The sequence below is a fragment of the Rhinichthys klamathensis genome, unplaced genomic scaffold (assembly GCF_029890125.1).
Source record: "Rhinichthys klamathensis goyatoka isolate OS25496 unplaced genomic scaffold, OSU_Roscu_1.1 h1tg000040l_1, whole genome shotgun sequence".
Classification (NCBI taxonomy): domain Eukaryota; kingdom Metazoa; phylum Chordata; class Actinopteri; order Cypriniformes; family Leuciscidae; genus Rhinichthys; species Rhinichthys klamathensis.
Window position 1 is genome coordinate 14,918,767 of NW_026606587.1, and position 21,408 is coordinate 14,940,174.

Below are 21,408 nucleotides of genomic sequence, written 5' to 3' on the forward strand. Positions count from 1 at the left end.
CATGCTAGCAAGATGCTAATCATAGTGTCGGCCCATATCTGGTACATGTGGATTTCACACTAGGTTGCTGTCTGGGATGTTAACAACATGCTAATCATGTTATGATCTTGTTAAAAACATGGTATCAACATGCTACTCATGTTAGCATGATCAAGCAACATGCTACATGTGTTAGCATTATGATAACAACTTATTGAACGTGTTAGCATCATGCTAGCAACAACATATTAATAGTGCATTATGCTATTCATGTTAGCATCTTGTTAAACATGCTAATCATGTTAGCATCTTTCTAAAACAACACCGATATCCCTCTCAGAATATCATAAAGACATGAGGGTGAGCTTTTTTGACTCGAGGCAGCGTAGTTGTGCACGGCAAGCATCACTAACATGTTCTTCAGAAAATCTACATGTCTAGTATTTCTATTATTATTATTTCTGCTTATTAATACTTTTCTACCAAATCATTGTCATGCGGAGCAATCGAAATGACCATAGAGACCCTGCAGACCCTCATCACTGTGTGTCAAGGTCAATAATTCTTTTAAAATATCAGATGATTTGACCTTTTTATGACAGCAAGGCTCATGTAGTTAAATGTCATGTGGTGCAACTCCCAAAAACTTCATATTTATGGATTAATAATTCATAATAATTTAAAATGATTTTAAAACAAAATATATTTTTAAAAGTTTTTAATAAATTGACTAAAATGCATACAATTAACAGTATTCCAGGTCTAAGGAAAAATTGTTTTATCACTTTTTATTTGACGGTTACACCACATGACATCAAGATCAAATCACGTTTTTGGAAAATGGTTTAAACGTTTTTGAAAGCCATAAAAAACTAACATAAATATACAAAGAGTACATTTGGCACGTATTTTAAACATGATTAATAACAATAAATAATCGTGGTCACTATCAATGGTGATGATGGGTCTTTTTTTTACGACCCTGTCATTATGAAGAAGATCTGCATGAAGAATCTTCAAAAACCCTTTTTCATGTTCCACAGAATCCTGAAATGACATGAACGTAAGTAAAGAATGAAGTGCTCTATAAATCCCACATGCTCTAATAATACAAGGATGACCAAACAACATGTCGTTCTTACACACAACATATGCATTGTCAATTAGTAATCACTCAATAAATAGATTAATGTGTTATGTTTTATAACTAGTTAATTTTAGAGCCTGCTTATGTTGGATCAGGGCCATTCGGGACACAGAAATGAATGGCTCAACACGTCTGTGCGCTGTCATCACATGTCAGCACTTTGACATTGAAGCTCTGAACCCAAACAAGATCTCACTCACGTCCACTTGTCATCTGTGACTCTCCGGGTCTTTATTTAACGGGATACCCGTGTGTATATTCTGGGATGGGGCTGTGGTCGGGTTATTTCCATCACAAAGCTTGAGATGTGAATCAATAAGATCATGTTTCAGGCCCTCAGATGTCACCGCCACCTCGCAGGGGAGGGAAGAGAAGTGTGAGAGGGTCGTGGGGGTGCTAGACGTGTGGTGTTTCATTAGGACACACACATCCCTCTTGCTCTGAGCCGCCCGATCCCAGAAAAACGTGGCCGACACCCTTGGCATCCCACTGGGCCGACGGGAATCCGGTCTGGGGAGAAGATCCACTGCTTAAGCCCTCTGATGCTTGGCATTCTCTCTCACACACACACACACACACACACACACGTGTTTTATGAGGACATTCCACAGACGTAATGGTTTTTTTACTGTACAAACTGTATATTCTCTCCCCTTACACTAACCCGACCCCTAAACCTACCCATCACACACACACACAGACACGCACGCACAGACAGACAGACACGCGCACACACACACACACACACACACACACACTAACCTGACCCCTAAACCTACCCATCACACACACACACACACAGACACGCACGCACACACAGACAGACACGCACACACAGACAGACACGCACACACACACACACAGACAGACGCACACACACACACACACACTAACCCGACCCCTAAACCTACCCATCACACACACTAACCCGACCTCTAAACCTACCCATCACACACACACACACACACACACTAACCCGACCCCTAAACCTACCCATTACACACACACGCACACACACACACACACACACACTAAACCGACCTCTAAACCTACCCATCAAACACTAACCTGACCCCTAAACCTACCCAACACACACACACACACACTAACCCGGCCTCTAAACCTACCCATCACACACACACACACACACACACACACACACACACACACACACACACACACACACACACACACACAGACACTAACCCGACCCCTAAACATACCCATCACACACACACATACACACACTAACCCGACCCCTAAACCTACCCATCACACACACACACACACACACACACAATAACCCGGCCCCTAAACCTACCCATCACACACACACACACACACACACACACACACACACACACACACACACACACACACACTAACCCGACCCCTAAACCTACCCAACACACACACACACACACACACACTAACCCCACCTCTAAACCTACCCATCACACACACACACACTAACCCGGCCCCTAAACCTACCCATCACACACACACACACACTCTAACCCGGCCCCTAAACCTACCCATCACACACACACACACACACACAGACACTAACCCGACCCCTAAACATACCCATCACACACACACACACACACACACACACACACACACACACACACACACACACACACACACACACAGACACTAACCCGACCCCTAAACATACCCATCACACACACACATACACACACTAACCCGACCCCTAAACCTACCCATCACACACACACACACACATTACCTCTGTGTGTCTTCAGTTCAGGCCTTTAGGGTGTGGCTGTGTAAGTTACAGCACATGTCAAACAGTTCTACGGTTCAGATCCCAGTTTAATAAACATCTGTCTTCCCTCGATTGCGTTTGCATGGACCCTAATAATCCGCTTGTAATCGGACTAGTAGTGCAGTCTGAATAAAAGAGTCACGCCGATCTGAATGAGTTCATTTTATCCGGATTGTAGGGGGTTGGTTTACACCGTTGGACAGGACATGTAAACACTTGACTGGATTGAAAACTGAAACAAAATCTGCACATGTGCAATGACGTCAACATGGTGTAATGCAAATGAAATAATGCAATATTTAGCTTTCCACGCCATCTTTAAAGCTCAAGAAAGCATTGGTTGAGACTTCGTCCTCCATTGCGCCACTGAAAAGAGTCATGTGATCGTGGTTGGTGTCCACCTGAGTTTACGTCATTCGCCATAGTCGCTTTTTCAATGATTTACGACTCGCTTTGATGTGAATATCTGATCTGTCCGCTTACATGGCACACATATGTAATGTATCCGATTATCTATTATATATTTATTTCCACTTATGAATGAGGCCTGAAACCGATCTGAGAATATCGGAATCCATGTGCTTTTTTCCTGCTTGCATGTACGTGTGTCTCATCCGATCAGATAGGAAAAAAACTTAATTGGGCACAATGTAATGTAAATGCGGCCATAAACACGCATCACTTTATTTATCGTTCATGTAAACACAATGGTTAGATTCATCAATCGATCAGATTTCATTCCGATTGAAAGGAAAGGTGCCCATGAAAATGCAGCTAATATCTCTTAATAGGTGAGGAATTCACATCAATTCTCATAACTGTACTGTTCAGTTTTGCAGGACATTGTCATAACTATAAGCATATTCCGCTAAAAGCTCTACAGATTTATGTAAAATTGGAATGCCTGTCAATCAGAACGTTTTCCCGCCCCTTGTATGTTTTTTTTAAAAGTCCCCCTGTAGTCAATAATTTTATCCCTTAAAACTCATCTTTGATCACCAAAATTACATATTTAAAAGTTTTCTCCTTAAAAAAAAATCATAGCTTAATGTAACTCGACACCCTTGCCTCATTTAGTATGCGCGGTTCTATGAATATTCAAATGAGCCCCGCCTCCACTCACTCACTCACTCAGCACAGAGATCCACTGGTTGACGATTGGTTACAAGGTCGTTTGTGACGTCAGAAACACCAGCGATTTCAAACCGTGTTTTTGAGACTGTCTTTGGTTCACTGCAGTTTTAAGCAGAAAATACTCAGCAATGCTGTCGACTTATGAACTTACACATGGTTTGTCTTAAAGCATATTAAAAACACCACATGCCTAATTTGATGATGTATTCAGCTCCCAATACTCAGTATCTTACCTGATCTCCTTCAGAAACAAAGTTATGTCTGGACTTGCCCATGAGCAACTTAAACAAGCAACACCAGAAAAAAAGGACTACATTTTAAATGAAATTCTAATTAGTTACATTTTGAAAATCTAATGCTCATTATTAAATTAAATTGAAAATAAATATAGAAATATCAGTGGATAAAACGCGTGCAGAATTTAGACTTGAGCTATTCAGTCCTCCGGTTACATTCACATCAAATACACACACACACACACACCTGTCTCACTCGTCTTTATCGCCAATAACTATTCACACCCTTCTGACTATCTGTCCGTCGTTAGCAAAATACAAACTGATGGGTGGAGAACACTTTGCAATAAACGCCAAGAGTGAAGTCCACGTCTGGCACCAGATGGACAGTTCACAAATTTAAATTCATTCAACAAGTGAGACCATTCATAAACTGAACAAAAAATTGCCTAAATAGAAGAATCTACAATTCTATACACCTTTTTTAAATAAAGGTGCATGATCCGGGTTGCAGATAGCTATGAAAATAAATACAAATCATTATATGCAACTAGGACAGCAAAAATAATTAGGGTTATTGACTTTTAAAAGAGAAGGGAAAAATACTTTCCATATCATTTGTTTTTGACATGCAAGATTTGCATCCAATAAAAGACATTCTTCAGCATATTGTGGCCCACACTTGGATTTCGGTGCATCCAATCAAACTTGTATTTTCACAGTATTTTTCATTTGTTAACCCATATTGACAAATGATATGCCAACATGGGCAAGTTGTGAGACAAAAAATTAAACAAAATGCATGACATTCTACATTAAATATGGGGTTTGGCATTGTGCTGGGTCACCAATCTGAGTTCTGAAACAAATCCAAGAAACACTGCTTTACAGTATCTATCCGGTGAACGTGATTTCCAGATGTGCAACATGTTCCTGGATCACCTTTCCAATCAATCAATCAATCAATCATGTTTGAGTTTACAGTTTATATCACGTTTAGGCTTACAATCAGGGTTTGGTGCTTCATCATCAGTTATTCACCCATTATTTCCTCTGATTTTAGGGATAATTTATAGGTTTAGGACAGGAATGTTGTTCCAGGATCAGCAATAAGTTCATCCAGGAACATGTAGCACTTGGTGAATCCTTGAGTTTCACTCTTCTAGGTGTGGAAAAAGTTCACACAAGTTTTGATTTGAGGGAACCAAGTGGCTCTGCTATGGTCACACTTGCAAGACAGCACTAATTGCCCCGATGCGAGGGAACTGTGCGTGGGAAAGCGAGCATCCTGTTGACGTTATATCGTTAGTGCTTGATGTGGATTCTGCAGGAGTGAACAAAAGCCCGCTGGACGCCTGTGATTAAAGGACACCATTGTTATCTCATTAGAGCCGCCAGGTTAGCAAAAGGTGTGAGCCGCGGCCCCTTCATGGGGAGAGACCAACACTGAGATGGGCCCTAACACACACACACACACACCCCTTTCTGAAGAACCTCAAAGCTTTAAATACAGAGGATGATCTGAATACATCACAGTTCTTTTGGAAAGATTAATCATCCGTTAGATGGGAGTTTGGGTGAAACTGGGAGACATCAGGAGAGGCTTGTGGATAGTCACATGGTCTCTTGGTGAAGTTAGTGATTTGAAACAGCTCCAGGTGTGCATCTAACAGAACACAGCAAGGCTTGAGGGTTTTTTAAAAGTGCATGAGTCTCTAAAGGGGAAAAGGGAGGGATCTTGACGTCTATCCCTGTGGCGCAGTGAATGATCCAGACGCACAAGTGACAGTGCCAACACAACATCAAGACCACACGGCACCCTTACAATCACATGTTCGCATTGCTACAAAACATATGATGGAAGTCCATACTCTTCTGGACTATATGCGGATCGGTTTTTTCCCAGTGGGATTTATCCGCGTGTGTGTTTGCGAGGATGCGCATCTGAGGGGCTTGTGAAGATCTCGCGCCCCCGAAGTCGCGTATATATTTATATATTTACACTGGCATATGGATTTGACTCTGGTCATTTAATCAGGAGATCACAGCGAGCTGGATTATCATTCTGGAGAACCCTGGATAAAACTTTTGACTTTGCGTTTCCACAATGTATGGAATAAATCAGCGCTGCTTGTACATGTGAGTATGGCTACTGATATTTAGATCTTTAATCTTAAAAATTTGCTCATTTTACAGTTTGATGCTTTATAAGAAGAATGTGAAAAAAAACTTTATTTTCTAGTTCTTTAGAAAATGTTTTGTTTTGGTGCTTCGGGGGAAAACGTGTTTTAATCCCCAAAGAATCATACAAGCAACTCAATAATTGTATAGAAAAAATATGTGTATTTGTTCGATAAGAAACCGTTACTGAACTGAAAGTAACGTAGGAGAACGATTAAATAATTTTTTTATGTAGCCTATTTTTATGTGTAGCCTATTATGAGTTGTGATACAGGCATTAATCTAATTTATATTGTATAATGATATTATATGTAGGCTATTAACTAATTATATTATGCTATTATATCTAGGCCTACTGTCTAATTATATAATCCATTATAATGCTTTTCTCACTTTTGATTTGTTTTATTTTGTAGCTCTTTTCATTCTTCGTGGTGTGGTGTCACGCGCAGGTAAATAGCGGTTTATTACATTTGATTTTGTTTGTGTTTTTTACTGGCCTAATAAGCTATTTCATTTAAACCGCATGCATATGTCAATTACATTTAGTTTAAATGTGGTACTTGTATAGTAGCCTAAGCAAGGTTATAGCCCATGTCAAGCTTCCAAATCGATCAAAAGTTGTAATAACTGTAGCCTGGTGTTCTTGGTGGGGCAAATCAAATGAAGCTAGTTTACATGTCTAACGATTTTTAGCATCGATTACTTTATTGTATCTCATTTGAAATCATTGTAAGTTTGCTGAGGCCCTAGTGGGCCCCGGGCCCTAGCTGGAATAGATGAGCCTACATCAAATCTAACTCCGTTGAGTCGGTTATCAACACGATCTCATGAAAGTGGATATCTAGTAGCCTACGAATTGTAGGCCTATTTATCGTGCAGTTTATAGTCCTACGCAACAACAACAACAAAAAAGTTTTTACGTGCATATGCACTGTAATTAAACCCCTCGGATAGATTAGTGGTGTGGAATATTACACGCCATAATGTGCGTATATCATTTGCACGCGAAAATCATATGCACGTAAAATCTATCTCTTTTTTTTTTTTGCGTATAAATAGCCTACATGAGATCGGGCTGCAGAGTTAGATCATGCTCTTGCTGGCATTTACAAAAACGAAACAGGTTTTCTATTCCAGCAATAGAGAGAGAAGAGAGAGAGAGATCATATATGTGATCTTATTTTCCCTTTGCACCGAAAAAGGGGGAGAAGAATCACCCTTCTCCTAATTTTAAGCAGTATGTGAGGGAACAGGGCTCGCTGACGGACCAGCTGAGCCGGCGGCAGGTTCGGGTGTATCAGCTGTACAGCAGGACCAGCGGGAGACACGTGCAGATCCCGGGCCGCAGAGTCAGCGCCACCGCGGAGGACGGGAACGCTTTCGGTGAGTCCGCGTCGAGTATCCATCCGCGTCCCGGTGATTCACTCACGGGGGTTTCGGTGCAGATTATAGCGCTGTTTCGCGGATGATTGCTTTATTGGCTGAAAAGGGACTTGCTGATATGGTTCAAAAGACATTTCTTGGCTTAATCGTTTCCCTTTGTGTTGATTAGGATGTGATAATTTGCTTCAAACAGCAAAGGGAAATGAGACTGATTTGACTTGTGAGAGTCATCTTGAACATCATGATAATGCACTATGCATTTGAACTTAATATACCTGAAATCCTGAAAATATTGACCGATCACACATTACACACACTCCAATGCTTTGTGACTGCTTGGCATTTCTTTCTTTCTTTCTTTCTTTCTTTCTTTCTTTCTTTCTTTCTTTCTTTCTTTCTTTCTTTCTTTCTTTCTTTCTTTCTTTCTTTCTTTCTCTTCTTTCTTTCTTTCTTTCTTTCCAAAAATGTATTTAACATTAACATTATAATAAAACGTCTCAATTCCAATTCTCGCACCATCAAACATTTTGACTTCTTTAGTTAAAATGTAATTCTTAATATCAGGAATTGCATTTCTAGTGACAATGGCAAGTTTTGATATCAATGATTCAATTTCCACTAGAAAAATGTAAATTCTTGATATCTGTAATTGTATTTTCACTATGGCTGCCATTCAAATTCAGTTGTTGATATCAAGAACTTAATTTTCACTAGTTGAAATGTTAATTGTTGATATCTGTAAATGTATTTCAATATGTTACATTTGTTATTTCCGATATCTGAACATGTATTTCTGACATCAATAATTAGGAGTGTAATTTCAGATATCTAAAATGGCTCTTACTAGTAACAATCACATTCATGATATCAGAAATAAACATTGTCACTAGTGACAGTCGAATTATTGATTTCAAATTCCCCCCAATTTTTTTCTTTTTACTAGAAGCAATTCAGTTGTTGTTATCAAGAACAGACATTTGCACTAGTAACCACATAATTACTGATATCAACAATTATGATTGTTTCTAGAAATAATTGTATTTCTGATATGTTAAATTGGAATTTAAACTAAGAAATCAATTCTTGATATCAACAATTGAATTTGAATGGCAGCCCTGGTGACATTTAACTACTGAAAATACAAATTACAGATCTCAAGAATTCTAGTTTTCTAATTACTAGTTGAAATGTAATTCTTGATATCAGGAATTTGTATTTCTGATAGTGATGACATCATTGTTGATATCAAGAATAAACCTTTTTACTAGTGGAAATTGAATCGTTTGAAATAAAAAATTGCCATTTTTTACTAGAATACTAATTCCTGATATCAAGAATTAACATTTTAACTATATTAAAAATGTAATTGTTGATATTTGTTGACAATAATTCATATCCTGCGGATGATTAAAAGTCAAAACAGCTTGCCATATCATCTAAGTGTAACAGGACTGAATCAGCTTAATTTCATTGATCAAAAGTGACTTTAGGTCAGGTAGAAATAAATATACTTTTATAACGCTCTCAAAAATGTTTGAGCTAAATTTGATGTGTTTTTCATTATGATTTTGGTATAGTTTTATATGATATTGATAGATGGCTGGATCTATGCAGTATTTAGTTTGGTAAAGCACTTGTCCTGCATTACAGCCAGACTTTATGTGGAGACGGACACCTTCGGGAGTCGAGTTCGGATCAAAGGAGCGGAGACGGGCAGATACCTGTGTATGAACCGCAGGGGCAAACTAGTGGGCAAGGTACGTATGCTATCCATCATCCAGCTTGGAGATTCCTCTGGAAAGCATGTTTCATTTTTGTTGGGACAAGTGTATTTTGAACTTCACAAAAAAAAATTGGATCTTGGATAATTAGGTTGCATGACTTAAAACATGAGATCGACCAATAGAAAAACCACCACCATCCAATCAAATCCCCACTCAAGCCCCGCCCACATTTGTTCTTGTTTGCGAAGCGGTTTCACTCGGATATACAGTAGTGAGCAAAAGTGACGTCCGGGGATATTTGTTTTTATCCTTCACCCTTCGCACTTTGTAACACATCTTTCCCTCGTGGGTCAAAATGACCCGAAGCCCTAATATTATACGTAATGTTTTGGGGTTTTTTGTCCAGAATGCTTATTTAATTTCATTTTGATAATATTTTTTCTATTTTTTTAATGCAATTGTTTTAGTTTTTAATTTATTTACCTTTTAATTACCGTACTAGATTTGATCAATAAATAATAAACAAATTGTAATTTAGTCATTTCAGCACATTCCTGACATTCTTTCAACTTAAATTAAAAATAACTCACAATTTCAAGCATAACACTTTTAATTCAGCTCAAAATATCTTACATTGGGTGTCTTTGCCGACCTCTTGTGGAAAAATAATAATATAACATGATATTTCATGACTCTTGCCACTAGATGGCAAGCTGATTTAAAAAAAAAAAAAGAGGTTAATGACCCTACATGTTCAATTAAAACATAAAAATAAGTGGAAAATATTTGATGTTTTGAGTGTATACAAAACACTTTTTATACTAACTTTTTATACTAAATTATATTTACTCTGTATTTATAATCCATTTATTCTCTTTTTGAGGATATAGACCTGCAGATTAAATTTCCAACTTAAACTGTCGTTAATCTCTTTTCTAAGACTTCACTTGGCAGATTATTACTGAAGAGAAAAAAGCTTTAAAAAGTGAACTTAAAAAGTAGGAGAATTGTACATGTATTATGAAAAAATGCACAAAAATACTATTTTCAATTTTGACATGAAATATATATTTTCGAAATCTAAAACCTCAAACAAATCAAAGCCATAAATCTAAACAAGTTGTGTTCCAAATTTGAGCCTGATATCTCAAAATATGAGCTTTCAGTAATATTTTGTTTGGCTGCAGTACCAAACGCTTCCACTAGAGGAAATTCTTCTCATTCATTTCCAATGCGCTCATTTATGACCGCGAGGAGCACAATGTGACTGTTTTTCACAGGACCATTTAACCTGTTCGAATAATATCCATGATTTTTTTTGTGTGTGTTCACATAGAAAGTGCCAAAAGCTTTACCAAGTTTCGCACCATTCCAATGAAGTAAAAAATTCGAAACAAACAAAATGTAAAAATTTCGGTCAAAAATGACAGAAGAGCACCAGTGGGTTAAAACACAAATCTGCTCCCCTTAAGTCTCTCCAGACTCATATGATTGTTTCCTGCGAAAGAAAAAAGAGTTATCAAAATGCCAAAGCTGCTCTTTTCCATATATACACCCCTGGCTGTTTAACCGTCGGGATGGGACATGTAGATACACAGCGGGACAGTGAACGGCATCGAGATCCGTGTCCGTTTGCCTGAGACTCGACCAGGCCTGCGAGTTGAGGAAACTTCTTTCACACATGCACATAGTCAGATGTCAAGCACTTCTTCCTTCACGGAAGTGGAAAACATGTCTTCAGCGCTGTGAGTTTGCCATGAGACGAAGTGCTGGGACAGATGGAGACAGTGAGAGCATCGGGCCGGAGCCGTGTTGAGAGACGAGGACTCGATCACATCAGATCCGACACGAGCACTTTCAATTCCTTTCGGAATTATGAAACAAAGTCTGTCATTTAAATAATAAAAGCTGGTTTATTCTCCAGGAACAGAGGTCACATGCTGTTCAACTGAGATAATAAACATAAACGTCATCCGTATAGGTATCAGTGTGAAGTCCAAAAAATAAGCATATAAAAAAATCTATACTTGCAAATGTTTCCTAGCACACTTAAAGAACTTAAACTTGAGTAAAAAAATGTACTTTGAAATAATTTCAAATGAAAAGACAATTTTAAATAATGTTTTAATGCTCTAAAGAAGTGCACTATTTAAGTAAGGTTTTACTAATATACTAAAGCACATGTGAAATACTTTTAACTGTAGTGTGTTATTATTATTAATATATATAATATATTTGAAAAGTACTAAATTGCAACTTCAACAGTTCAGTTCAATTCGCACTTAAAGTCCCCCATGTAGTCAATAATTGTATCTCTTAAAACTCATCTTTGATCACCAAAATGATGTTTTAAAAAAAAATCCTTGGAAAAAAATTATTCGTGCCTTCAAATATCTTGAATGTAACTCGACACCCTTGCCTCATCTAGTATGCGTGGTTCTATGAATATGCAAATGAGCCCCGCCTCCACTCACTCACTCAGCTCAGAGATCCACTGGTTGACGATCACACGTTGATCTGATTGGTTACAAGGTCGTTTGTGACGTCAGAAACACCAGCGATTTCAAACCGTGTTTTTGAGACTGTCTTTGGTTCACTGCAGTTTTAAGCAGAAAATACTCAGCAATGCTGTCGACTTATGAACTTACACATGGTTTGTCATAAAGCATATTAAAAACACCACATAGACACATAAACAACATTAAAAGCTGGATTTTCACCACAGGGGGACTTTAATTTCACAGTTATTTGCCTGTTTTGAGTCTAAAGTCGGCCTGAAACGGAAGTTGCACTATTCTTTTCTTCTGTATTGTGCCGAAAAATCGGAGAAAAATGCTTCTGGAACAAGAACAAATGTGGGCGGGGCTTGATTTTGTCTGTGAGGAATTGATTGGATGGTTGTGGTTTGCTATTGGCTGATCTCATGTGAGTGACAGGTTATAGCCCCGCCCTCGTCATCAGAGAAGAGATGTGCTGCAAGAGGAACTTATTCTGATTAAACATTAACAGGAATATGAATTTAAAACATTAACACATAAATAATTTAAAATAAAAACTGCAATATTCCAAGAGCTGCCCAGTTGGATTTCACGATGACTTTAATGTTCTGTGCAATAATAACCCGTGACTCTTCTCTCTTCGTCCCAGGCTAACGGCAGGGGACGGGACTGCATCTTCACAGAGATCGTTCTGGAGAACAACTACACCGCTTTCCAGAACGCTCGCTACGAAGGCTGGTTCGTGGCCTTCAGCAGAAAGGGTCGTCCCATCAAGGCCTCCAAAACCAGGGAGAACCAGCGGGAAGTTCACTTCATCAAACGCCTCCACAAAGGCCCTCTCCCCTTCCCCAACTCAGACCAACCCAAACACTTCGAGTTCATCAGCTTCCCTCCGACCCGACGGGCGAAACGCAACAGAAGACCCTCCTAACACCAACACTTACACACACACACACACTCAGCGGACTATTTCCAACCCGTCACACTAAATGCGTCTCTATCGCACGCGTTGTGTTTATCGTGCAATTAATTCGCGGAAATTCGATTTTTACGTGGATATGGGTAGATTTAGTAGTGGTGTGGGGTACGTGTGTATTATACGTTTGCGGTAGGATTAGGGCCGTTACATAGTCAACGCATCGGAACGCAAACGCGTCCGCAAGGCTAAGCATTGCTACACTTCGGCCGCCATTATGCGTCGATGCGTAGCCAAATGTGTCGTCCTAGTTTTTGATACGCGACGCACCGATGCACGCAATACTATGCGTTGTCGGTGGGGCCGACATTGCAAGTATTGTACATTAATTCAAGTATATTATGTTTACAGAAGAAGGTTTGAATACAATGGCGGGCGAAGAGGAAAAATTTCCACATCCACATTTATATGACAGTTCATCGCAATTACACTGTGCCCGTGACAAATTTACTAGGGCGCACAAAAAGTGGAAGGTGGCGTGCAGAAGTGAACATACCTCCGCCTATCTCTGCGCTGCCACCGATGTTAAATCAGCAATACGCTGATTTCACGCAGCCGCCATTTTGAAATGGCTCCGGTGGGAAGAAAACCGGAAGTGTCGCCTTTAATCATAGGAGAGTTGCGAATGCGATGGCGTATTGTTGTGTTTAATGTAGAAATTAGTTATTCTAAAAATGTACATACATCTCTTTCATACTTTAGACTATATACAGTGAAATTCATTTATAAATAAAATTATTTTTTTATATATAATTCACAACATAAAAAAAGAAGCAGGAACGAACTATAGAGATGATTAACATCCAATAGTGTAAATCGCGGCAGCAGCTTCAGGTTGGTAGTCCAAGACATTGTTGTCTATCTGTACTTCCGGGGTTCTTCCCACCGGAGCCTAGCTTTCGATTTCAAAATGCCGGCTGCGTGAAATCAGCAATATGCACTTCATCTTGCATATTGATCTTCAGTTGCCATTTTGATCTGAATATCACGTGACCCGACTCTACTAATATCACGCGACTCTACTACCCCGATGCGTGAGCGGTGTATGGCATTTAACCATAGACAGTAAAAGACGCATCGCCCTTGACCCTTGCGTCCACTTTTTAGACTATGAAAGGGAGCGCGTCGCTCGCGTTGACTGTGTAACGGCCCTTAGGGGTGTATTACACGCAATAAAGTGCGTATCATATGCACGCGAAAATTGCGTAGGCTATCATATGCACGAAAAAAATAATTTTGGCGTATAAATTGCACGATAAACACAACGCGTGCTATACACACGCACTTTCATGAGATCGGGCTGATTTCCCTGTTAATACTAAGAAGAGGCAGCTTTATTTTTATATCTTTTCGTACTTATGGACTTGAACACTGGACGGATGCTCGTTGTAAAGGGTGATTGTAAATATGGTAAGATAGTAAAAGAGAATGTATATATTTAATTAAGGTGGTATTTGTATGTGTGAGCGTTTTTAGACAATATGCTCAATATTAAACACAATAAAAGAGACATTTTCCTGCAAGGGGAATGAAATATAAATCTAGAATCGGTTTCTACCGAAGATGTTTTACATTATTCCTCATATGTCTGAAATGGAAAGAAAAATAAATATGAGTCTCCAACTGATTCTCATTTTTAGCAACAAATGAGAAGAAATGAATACTTTTTATTCAGCAGGGATGCATACTTTTTTTTTTAAACAAGTGACAGTAAAGAAGACATTTATAATGTTCCAAAAGATTCCTATTTTAAATAAATAGCTATAATAAAATACATTTTTAAACATCTGTCTTATTCATAAAATAATTCAGGGAAAATGTATTCCAGTTTCCACAAAAATATGAAGCAGCACAACTGTTTTTTAACACTGAAAATTTGTGAAATCTCTCTCTCTCTCTCTCTCTCTCTCTCTCTCTCTCTCTCTCTCTCTCTCTCTCTCTCTCTCTCTCTCTCTCTCTCTCTCTCTCTCTCTCTCTCTCTCTCTCTCTCTCTCTCTCTCTCTCTCTCTCTCTCTCTCTCTCTCTCTCTCTCTCTCCTCTCTCTCTCTCTCTCTCTCTCTCTCTCTCTCTCTCTCTCTCTCTCTCTCTCTCTCTCTCTCTCTCTCTCTCTCTCTCTCTCTCTCTCTCTCTCTCTCTCTCTCTCTCTCTCTCTCTCTCTCTCTCTCACCAGAAATGTCATCAAATCCTCATATTAGAGTGATTTCTGAAGGATCATGTGACACTGAAGACTGGAGTAATGATGCTGAAACTTAGCTTTGATCACATGATTACAGTTATTCTCGATTGCTAAGGCACATTTCTTGAAAGCTGCTCTCCTTTTCTCCAAACTGTGAACACAAAGCCCAATTTTCAAGCTATATTCACAAAACCTCAGACTCTTCTTGCAAAACCAAACTTTCACCTCAAAACAGTTCAAACTGTGCTCAAAACTGAACTATGTTGTCAAATTCGTGCCCCGAGTCAATCAAAATTAAAAACGCTACTGAACAGTCACTAAACACTACATAGAAAAATAGAAAACACAATGCTCAGGACATGAAGCTGGAGAAATAAATGTTTATTGTTCACTATAGGCTAAATGCATATTGCAAAACAAAAAAAACTGTGCATTTAGCACTTGTACAAAAAGACAAAACAGAAATCTTGTGCATTTACACGTAGCACTTGTAAAATCAAACAGAAATCTTATGCGTTTGCCACTTGTGTACAGTACGCCCATGTAAAAATAAAGTACAAAAATATACAAATAAGTGCATTACTCAGCCACAGCATCATGTCTCCGTACTGGGTCAGGCCACAGGACTTCATCCACGTCACAGGCCACATTTTGTCTGGCCAGGCAACGGGGAAAACCCCTGGCTTGCCGTATCCAGGCTTGGCATGCCTCCACACCTGTGCCACCACAGGCGAGTCCCATGGCTTGCAGTAGATTTACCCTGGTGTAAGGTTGGCGTTCATATACCTTCCACCGCCATGAGGAGAAGAATCCCTCAATGAGGTTTAGGAAAGGGGAGGACGGTGGAAGGCAAAGATTGATAAAACCTTGGTTCATATTGAACCACTCTCTAACCTGGAGGGCTCTGTGAAAACTCACATTGTCCCAAACAATACCATAGATGGGATGCTCATCCTGCTGCCCTAACAGAGCATCTCGCGTGTGATTGAGGGAAATGAGGAGCTGGTGAGTGTTGTAGGGCCCCAGGTTGGCATGATGGTGGACAACCCCATGATTGCTGATGGCAGCACACAATGTGACATTGCCCCCACGCTGCCCAGGAACACCAACAATGGCCCGATGGCCAATCACATTACGGCCTCTCCTTCTCCTTTTGGTGAGATTAAACCCAGCTTCATCCATGTAGATGTATTCATGGGGTCTTTCCATTGCATCCAGTTGAAAAACCCTCTGTAGAAATAGATATCGTTTTGTAAGTGATACGGAAAAAGTGATTTAGGCCACTACAGTAAATCACTACCTAGAGTAATCAAAATTGAATGTGTCTGGATATATGCCAACCTGTACATATTGGAATCTTTGCTCTTTGACTCTGTATAGCGGTTTCTGTTGCGCTTGAGGACACGATCAACAGTAGAGAGGCTGACACTGTTGATACCCTCAAAATTTACATGGTCCTCAATGATCTTCTGCTGAATTTCACTCAGTTTAATGCCATTGTTCTCACGGACCATATCAACAATTAGGGTCTCTTGGTGTGGGGAGAACATACCTGTCCTCCCACCCCCACGTGGCGGTCTTTCAATTCTACAAAGAGAGAACATGGAGTTACAAAAAATATACATGGAATACTAGGCCTACAACAGTTAGACCAACCCTCCATTACAATACTACAGTACATTGGTACAGTGATGTACTGAAACATATATTTACTTACAGTATACTGTGGTATAGTATATAGTATGTCATACAGTAATTGCTGTCAACATTTACATACTGTATATAATGTCAAAAAAAAGGTAATTACCTGTTCTCTTCTCTAAATCTTCGGATTATGGTGGACACAGTGAATCTACTGATGTTTGGTTGTACCCTTTGTCCAGCCTCCCTCATCCTCATACCATGGACAAGAACATGGTCAATCACAGTAGCTCTGATTTCATCAGATATTACTGTTCTTTGTCTTCGCTGACCACCTCGACCTCCTCTCACACGAATTCCTCCTCTCAGATTTCTATCCATTGTAGAGCCTCACAAACCAGTGCCCTCTGAACTGGCTTACTGTATATGTTCCCTCACATCATTAGCCACAAGTGTGATCAATTTTGAATTGTTGTGTTCAAGTGGTGACACCTGTGCTTTAATTGTGTTTGACTTTTGTCACCTGTGCTCACCATTATGCAGCACGGGTGCATCACAATGAAAATGTGTTGGCAAGTTGTGTCTAAACAGGTGAAAAGTGCTTATGGTTTTGCCAAAAGAGTGATTGATTCAATCAGTGGGTTCAGGCAACTGAGCATTTGGTTCAGACAATAGGGTTTAGTGTTTTAGCATTTGAGAAAAACTGTAAACACATGTTCTCTGCTGCCCCCTGCAGGCCTGTTAATGCAGACACATTCGCTCAGAGAAGAGACGGTGAAAGATGTTGTTGTGTCAGACTCTGCAGTGCACTTAGTTTATTTTGTGTGTGTGTGTGTGTTGTGTGTGTGTGTGTGTGTGTGTGTGTGTGTGCGTCCACTCAAAAATTAAAATGGTGTCATCATGAGGGGGGCACAAACTAACGCACGGCTAGTTGTAACACACTTGTTTTAAATACTTCCACACATGCCGGCATGACAAAACTTGTTACCAAATCAACACTATATAGAGAAAAAATTGGGCCAAAATTAAAAAATCTTTGGAAGATATTACTGAACATTTATTTAACCATAGCAAAAGTACATTTCTTAAGTTAAGTTTTCATTTCAGTTTTTTTTTTTGTGTGTGTTTATTTAAAATAAGACAAATCTGATATTACTTTAATCTTATATCTGTTATTGAACAGTTGAGATAGTTGTTTAATGCTGATCTAACAGCAGAACACACTCGCCGGGTTTAAACCCCAGTTGCTCAGGCGGGGCATGTTGTCACACTGTGTTACAATGAACCCCTATTAGAACTATGATATTCTATACTTTTATCAACTCTATTGAGAAACCATGAGAAAAAGGTGAATACAGACTGAGTCAATGTTCAGACATTTTTTATTATTATTATTATTATTATGTTGTGAATGCTGTATAGCTGTGTTTTGTGGTGTGTTTGTCAAACTCAAAAATTATTTAATTGTTAATTATTAAAAAATGCCATTATTTTATATGAAAAAGTTAATAATTGTATTTTATTGACAAAATATTATTGTTTGTCTTGTATATTTGTTAGATCAGATAACATTTTAATCTGTCATATGGTCATGTTATAATGTACGTGGGGCATGTTGTCACACTTCACTTCCATTCTTTCAGAAATCAAGAAAAAAGTACTATACACTGTATTATAGTACGGTGGCCCAGTAGTGCACAACACAACGGAAATGCTCCCGACCACCAGATCCTTCAGAAATCATCATTATATTATGATGATTTGATGCTCAAGAAACATTTATGTGTATTATATCAGTGTTGAAAACAGTGCTGCTACTTAATTTTTTGTGTGTGTGTGGAAACTTTGATCAATTTTAATATGAAAAGTGTTGCTTTAGGCTATTTGTGTGTTATCTGTTATCAGATCTATTAAAGATGTGGTTTATTCATGTAGGCTATGCAAAGCCATTTTAGAAATACGATGTTTTACGGCCATGTCCAGGATAAAGAGTAGCCTATATGTATGGTCACCCAACATACATACAGTTAGGGTGATATTAAATTACTTAAACTGTGATATAAGATTTTGGCCATATTGCCCATCTTTAAGTCATGCATTCCCTGTGACTCGCAAAGGCTTGCGTTTGGTTTGGTCTCACCACAGGGTGTCACTGTGGCCTGAAGGCTTCAACTCTGACACTCTGAGCTCGATTGATGATGTCTGGGGTAAAACACGCCCCCTCATTAACATACACATACTCATTAACAAAAAAAATAATTTTTTTTAGAAATAAATAAATAATTTTATAAATAAATATAGGCTATGTGGAAATAAAATAAATATATAAATAAATAAATGATAAAAAAACCCTGGAAAAATAGCCTACAATTATACATAAATAAGGAAATAAAAGTATAAATACTCATTAATTTATTTTTTCAACATGTCTTCATATTTATTATTATGTCAGATTTGTAATTCCATACCTGAGGGAAGACGTGATCAAAACGCTGTCTTTCATTATTGTAAGTTAATGTTGTTAAATTGAGAAAAACTTTTTACATTTAACTTCTATAGCATATTCAAACACAAAATAACCATTAAAGTCTCAGTCACCAAAAGCAGCCCATAATAACTCTTTAATTGAAAAATGTTTCATTGTCATTCATTCATACATGGTTGCAACAACATTTAGTTCAATCTTTTCAGTGCCGTCGTTTAAAAATGCTTTATTGACTGAATAACACGTTCAGTTGTTATGCTTTAAAATGCTGTGCTATATGTATCTATGTGTCTTCCTAAAAAAAAAAAGCATTTAAAACCGTTTTAAATAGAGGTTGATGATGTTATATATTCACAAACCCACGTCCTAACTTACAATCAACTCGGCTGCACAAGTCATTTCACATTAAATGACATTAAACTGAAAATGAGCTGAATACTGTTTAACTTGTGTAAACCAAAAAGACAGTCACAGTTCTATAGTGGTACAATTTGCTTAGACCGATGGTTTAACATGTGATTTTTGACATTATAATTAGTTTTAGAATAAAATTGTACATGAATAGGGTTAAGCAAAACAAATGTGTTTATGTCTGAGAACCTTTTATAGGAATATATGGCATACACTGTGTGGTACATAAAGACTTTCAGTGTCCCTTTCTGTCCCTTATTCTCCTCTATAATGAACCATGATTGTCCATTATTCCCATTTTCTGAAGTTGGCAACACTATTCATGACTGATTTCAAAACGGTAAACAAGAGCTGCTTTGTCTACGGTTTGCATCTCTGCGGTTCTAGTTTCGTTTCCCTTTTAGAAAGATGGAAATAGACTATTGAATCTATTTCCTGTGACGTTAAACCAGGACAAAACTGAAACCCTAAAGGAAAAATAGAAATGCTGTTTACTAGTTTAGCTGTAATTGGTGCCCTTGATTAAATACAAGTCTTGGATTCAGATCTAAGCTTCAAGTCTCATATTAGTAAGGCGATGAAACTGTTTTAGTTGTGGTTAGTTTAGTTTCATTGCTTTGCTCTGGCTTCCAGTGCATTTTAAGCTTTAAGGTCCTTCTCTTTGCATAGAAAGCCTGTAATGGGAAAGGACTAAGCTTCATTACTAATTCCCATGATCATCACGTGGCTTGAAGAGCGCTGAGATCTTCTGCTGTTGGTTTACTGGTCTCCTAACCAGCCGAAAACACATACACATCAGATATAATCTTTATTCCTATATAAATAATCCTAAAAAGCACGCAAACCATTGAGGTTTGTTCAAGTGTGCTCAAGCCGAGTTTGTGTGTTGATCAATGTTTATATGTGAATAAAAGGCTAAATTAAATCTGTTCATCATGAAAAGTCTCTTCAGAAGATTTGGACTACATTGCTTGATTCATATGGATTAGTTTTACCATGACTTCGGCCCTGTTTACAGCTGGTATTAAGATGTTTTGGTCGATCGGATCACAGGTGGACGACTCTAAATACAGGAGTAAACGGGTCTAAAACGCTTCGAGCTCGTCCAGTTTCCTCCACTCAGAGTTAGTTGAAAACACATTCGGCCGGATTGCTTTCGTAGTGTAAACGCTCATGTGATCGAATGTGTTCAAACAGCCACTAAAGGCCGTCTTCTCTCCGGCTGCTGATGTAATGCGGGAACATTATGGGAAGAGCGATCGCCAGACGGGGTTTAAACTGAAGACTGGAGACTCAAGTTTGGGTTAAAGATGGAAAATGTACCAAGCTCAATGTTCTCTCTCCATTCCTGATGTCACACACACACACACACACACACACACACACACACACACACACACACACACTCTCGCGTCTGTCAGAGCAGAAACTGAAGCTGATGTTCTCTGTGTGTTTCTCCGTCATCTCCGGTCGCGCTCATATGTAAAGTATATGAGCTTATTGTCCATTACATTGAAAGATCTGGAAAACCCCCAAACATTTACTCACCCATAGACCCTCTGCTCGAAGAAATCAGGACAGAAGTGTTTGAAAGTGGACAGAAGAGACGGATTAAAACACCAGGTGTAAACGGGAATGTGTC

At 38.7% G+C, this 21,408-nt stretch overlaps 1 protein-coding gene across 1 annotated transcript; it reads left to right on the forward strand.

Moving 5' to 3' along the window:
• The first annotated feature begins 5,853 nt into the window (after nucleotides 1–5,853).
• fgf17 (fibroblast growth factor 17) lies at nucleotides 5,854–13,438 on the forward strand. The gene is made up of 4 exons (XM_056246500.1): nucleotides 5,854–5,946; nucleotides 7,675–7,855; nucleotides 9,506–9,612; nucleotides 12,727–13,438. The coding sequence occupies exons 1-4, from the start codon at nucleotides 5,854–5,856 to the stop codon at nucleotides 13,006–13,008; spliced, it is 663 nt and encodes a 220-aa protein (XP_056102475.1). The 3' UTR covers nucleotides 13,009–13,438.
• The last annotated feature ends 7,970 nt before the right edge of the window (nucleotides 13,439–21,408 follow it).

What these genes read in the sequence shown, in the direction of transcription:
- fgf17 (XM_056246500.1), top strand. Translation starts at nt 5,854, where the DNA reads ATGGGAGTTTGGGTGAAACTGGGAGACATCAGGAGAGGCTTGTGGATA. An exon ending in GGAGGACGGGAACGCTTTCG is followed by an intron (nt 7,856 to 9,505) that starts GTGAGTCCGCGT and finishes CCTGCATTACAG; the next exon opens with CCAGACTTTATGTGGAGACG. An exon ending in GGGGCAAACTAGTGGGCAAG is followed by an intron (nt 9,613 to 12,726) that starts GTACGTATGCTA and finishes TCTTCGTCCCAG; the next exon opens with GCTAACGGCAGGGGACGGGA.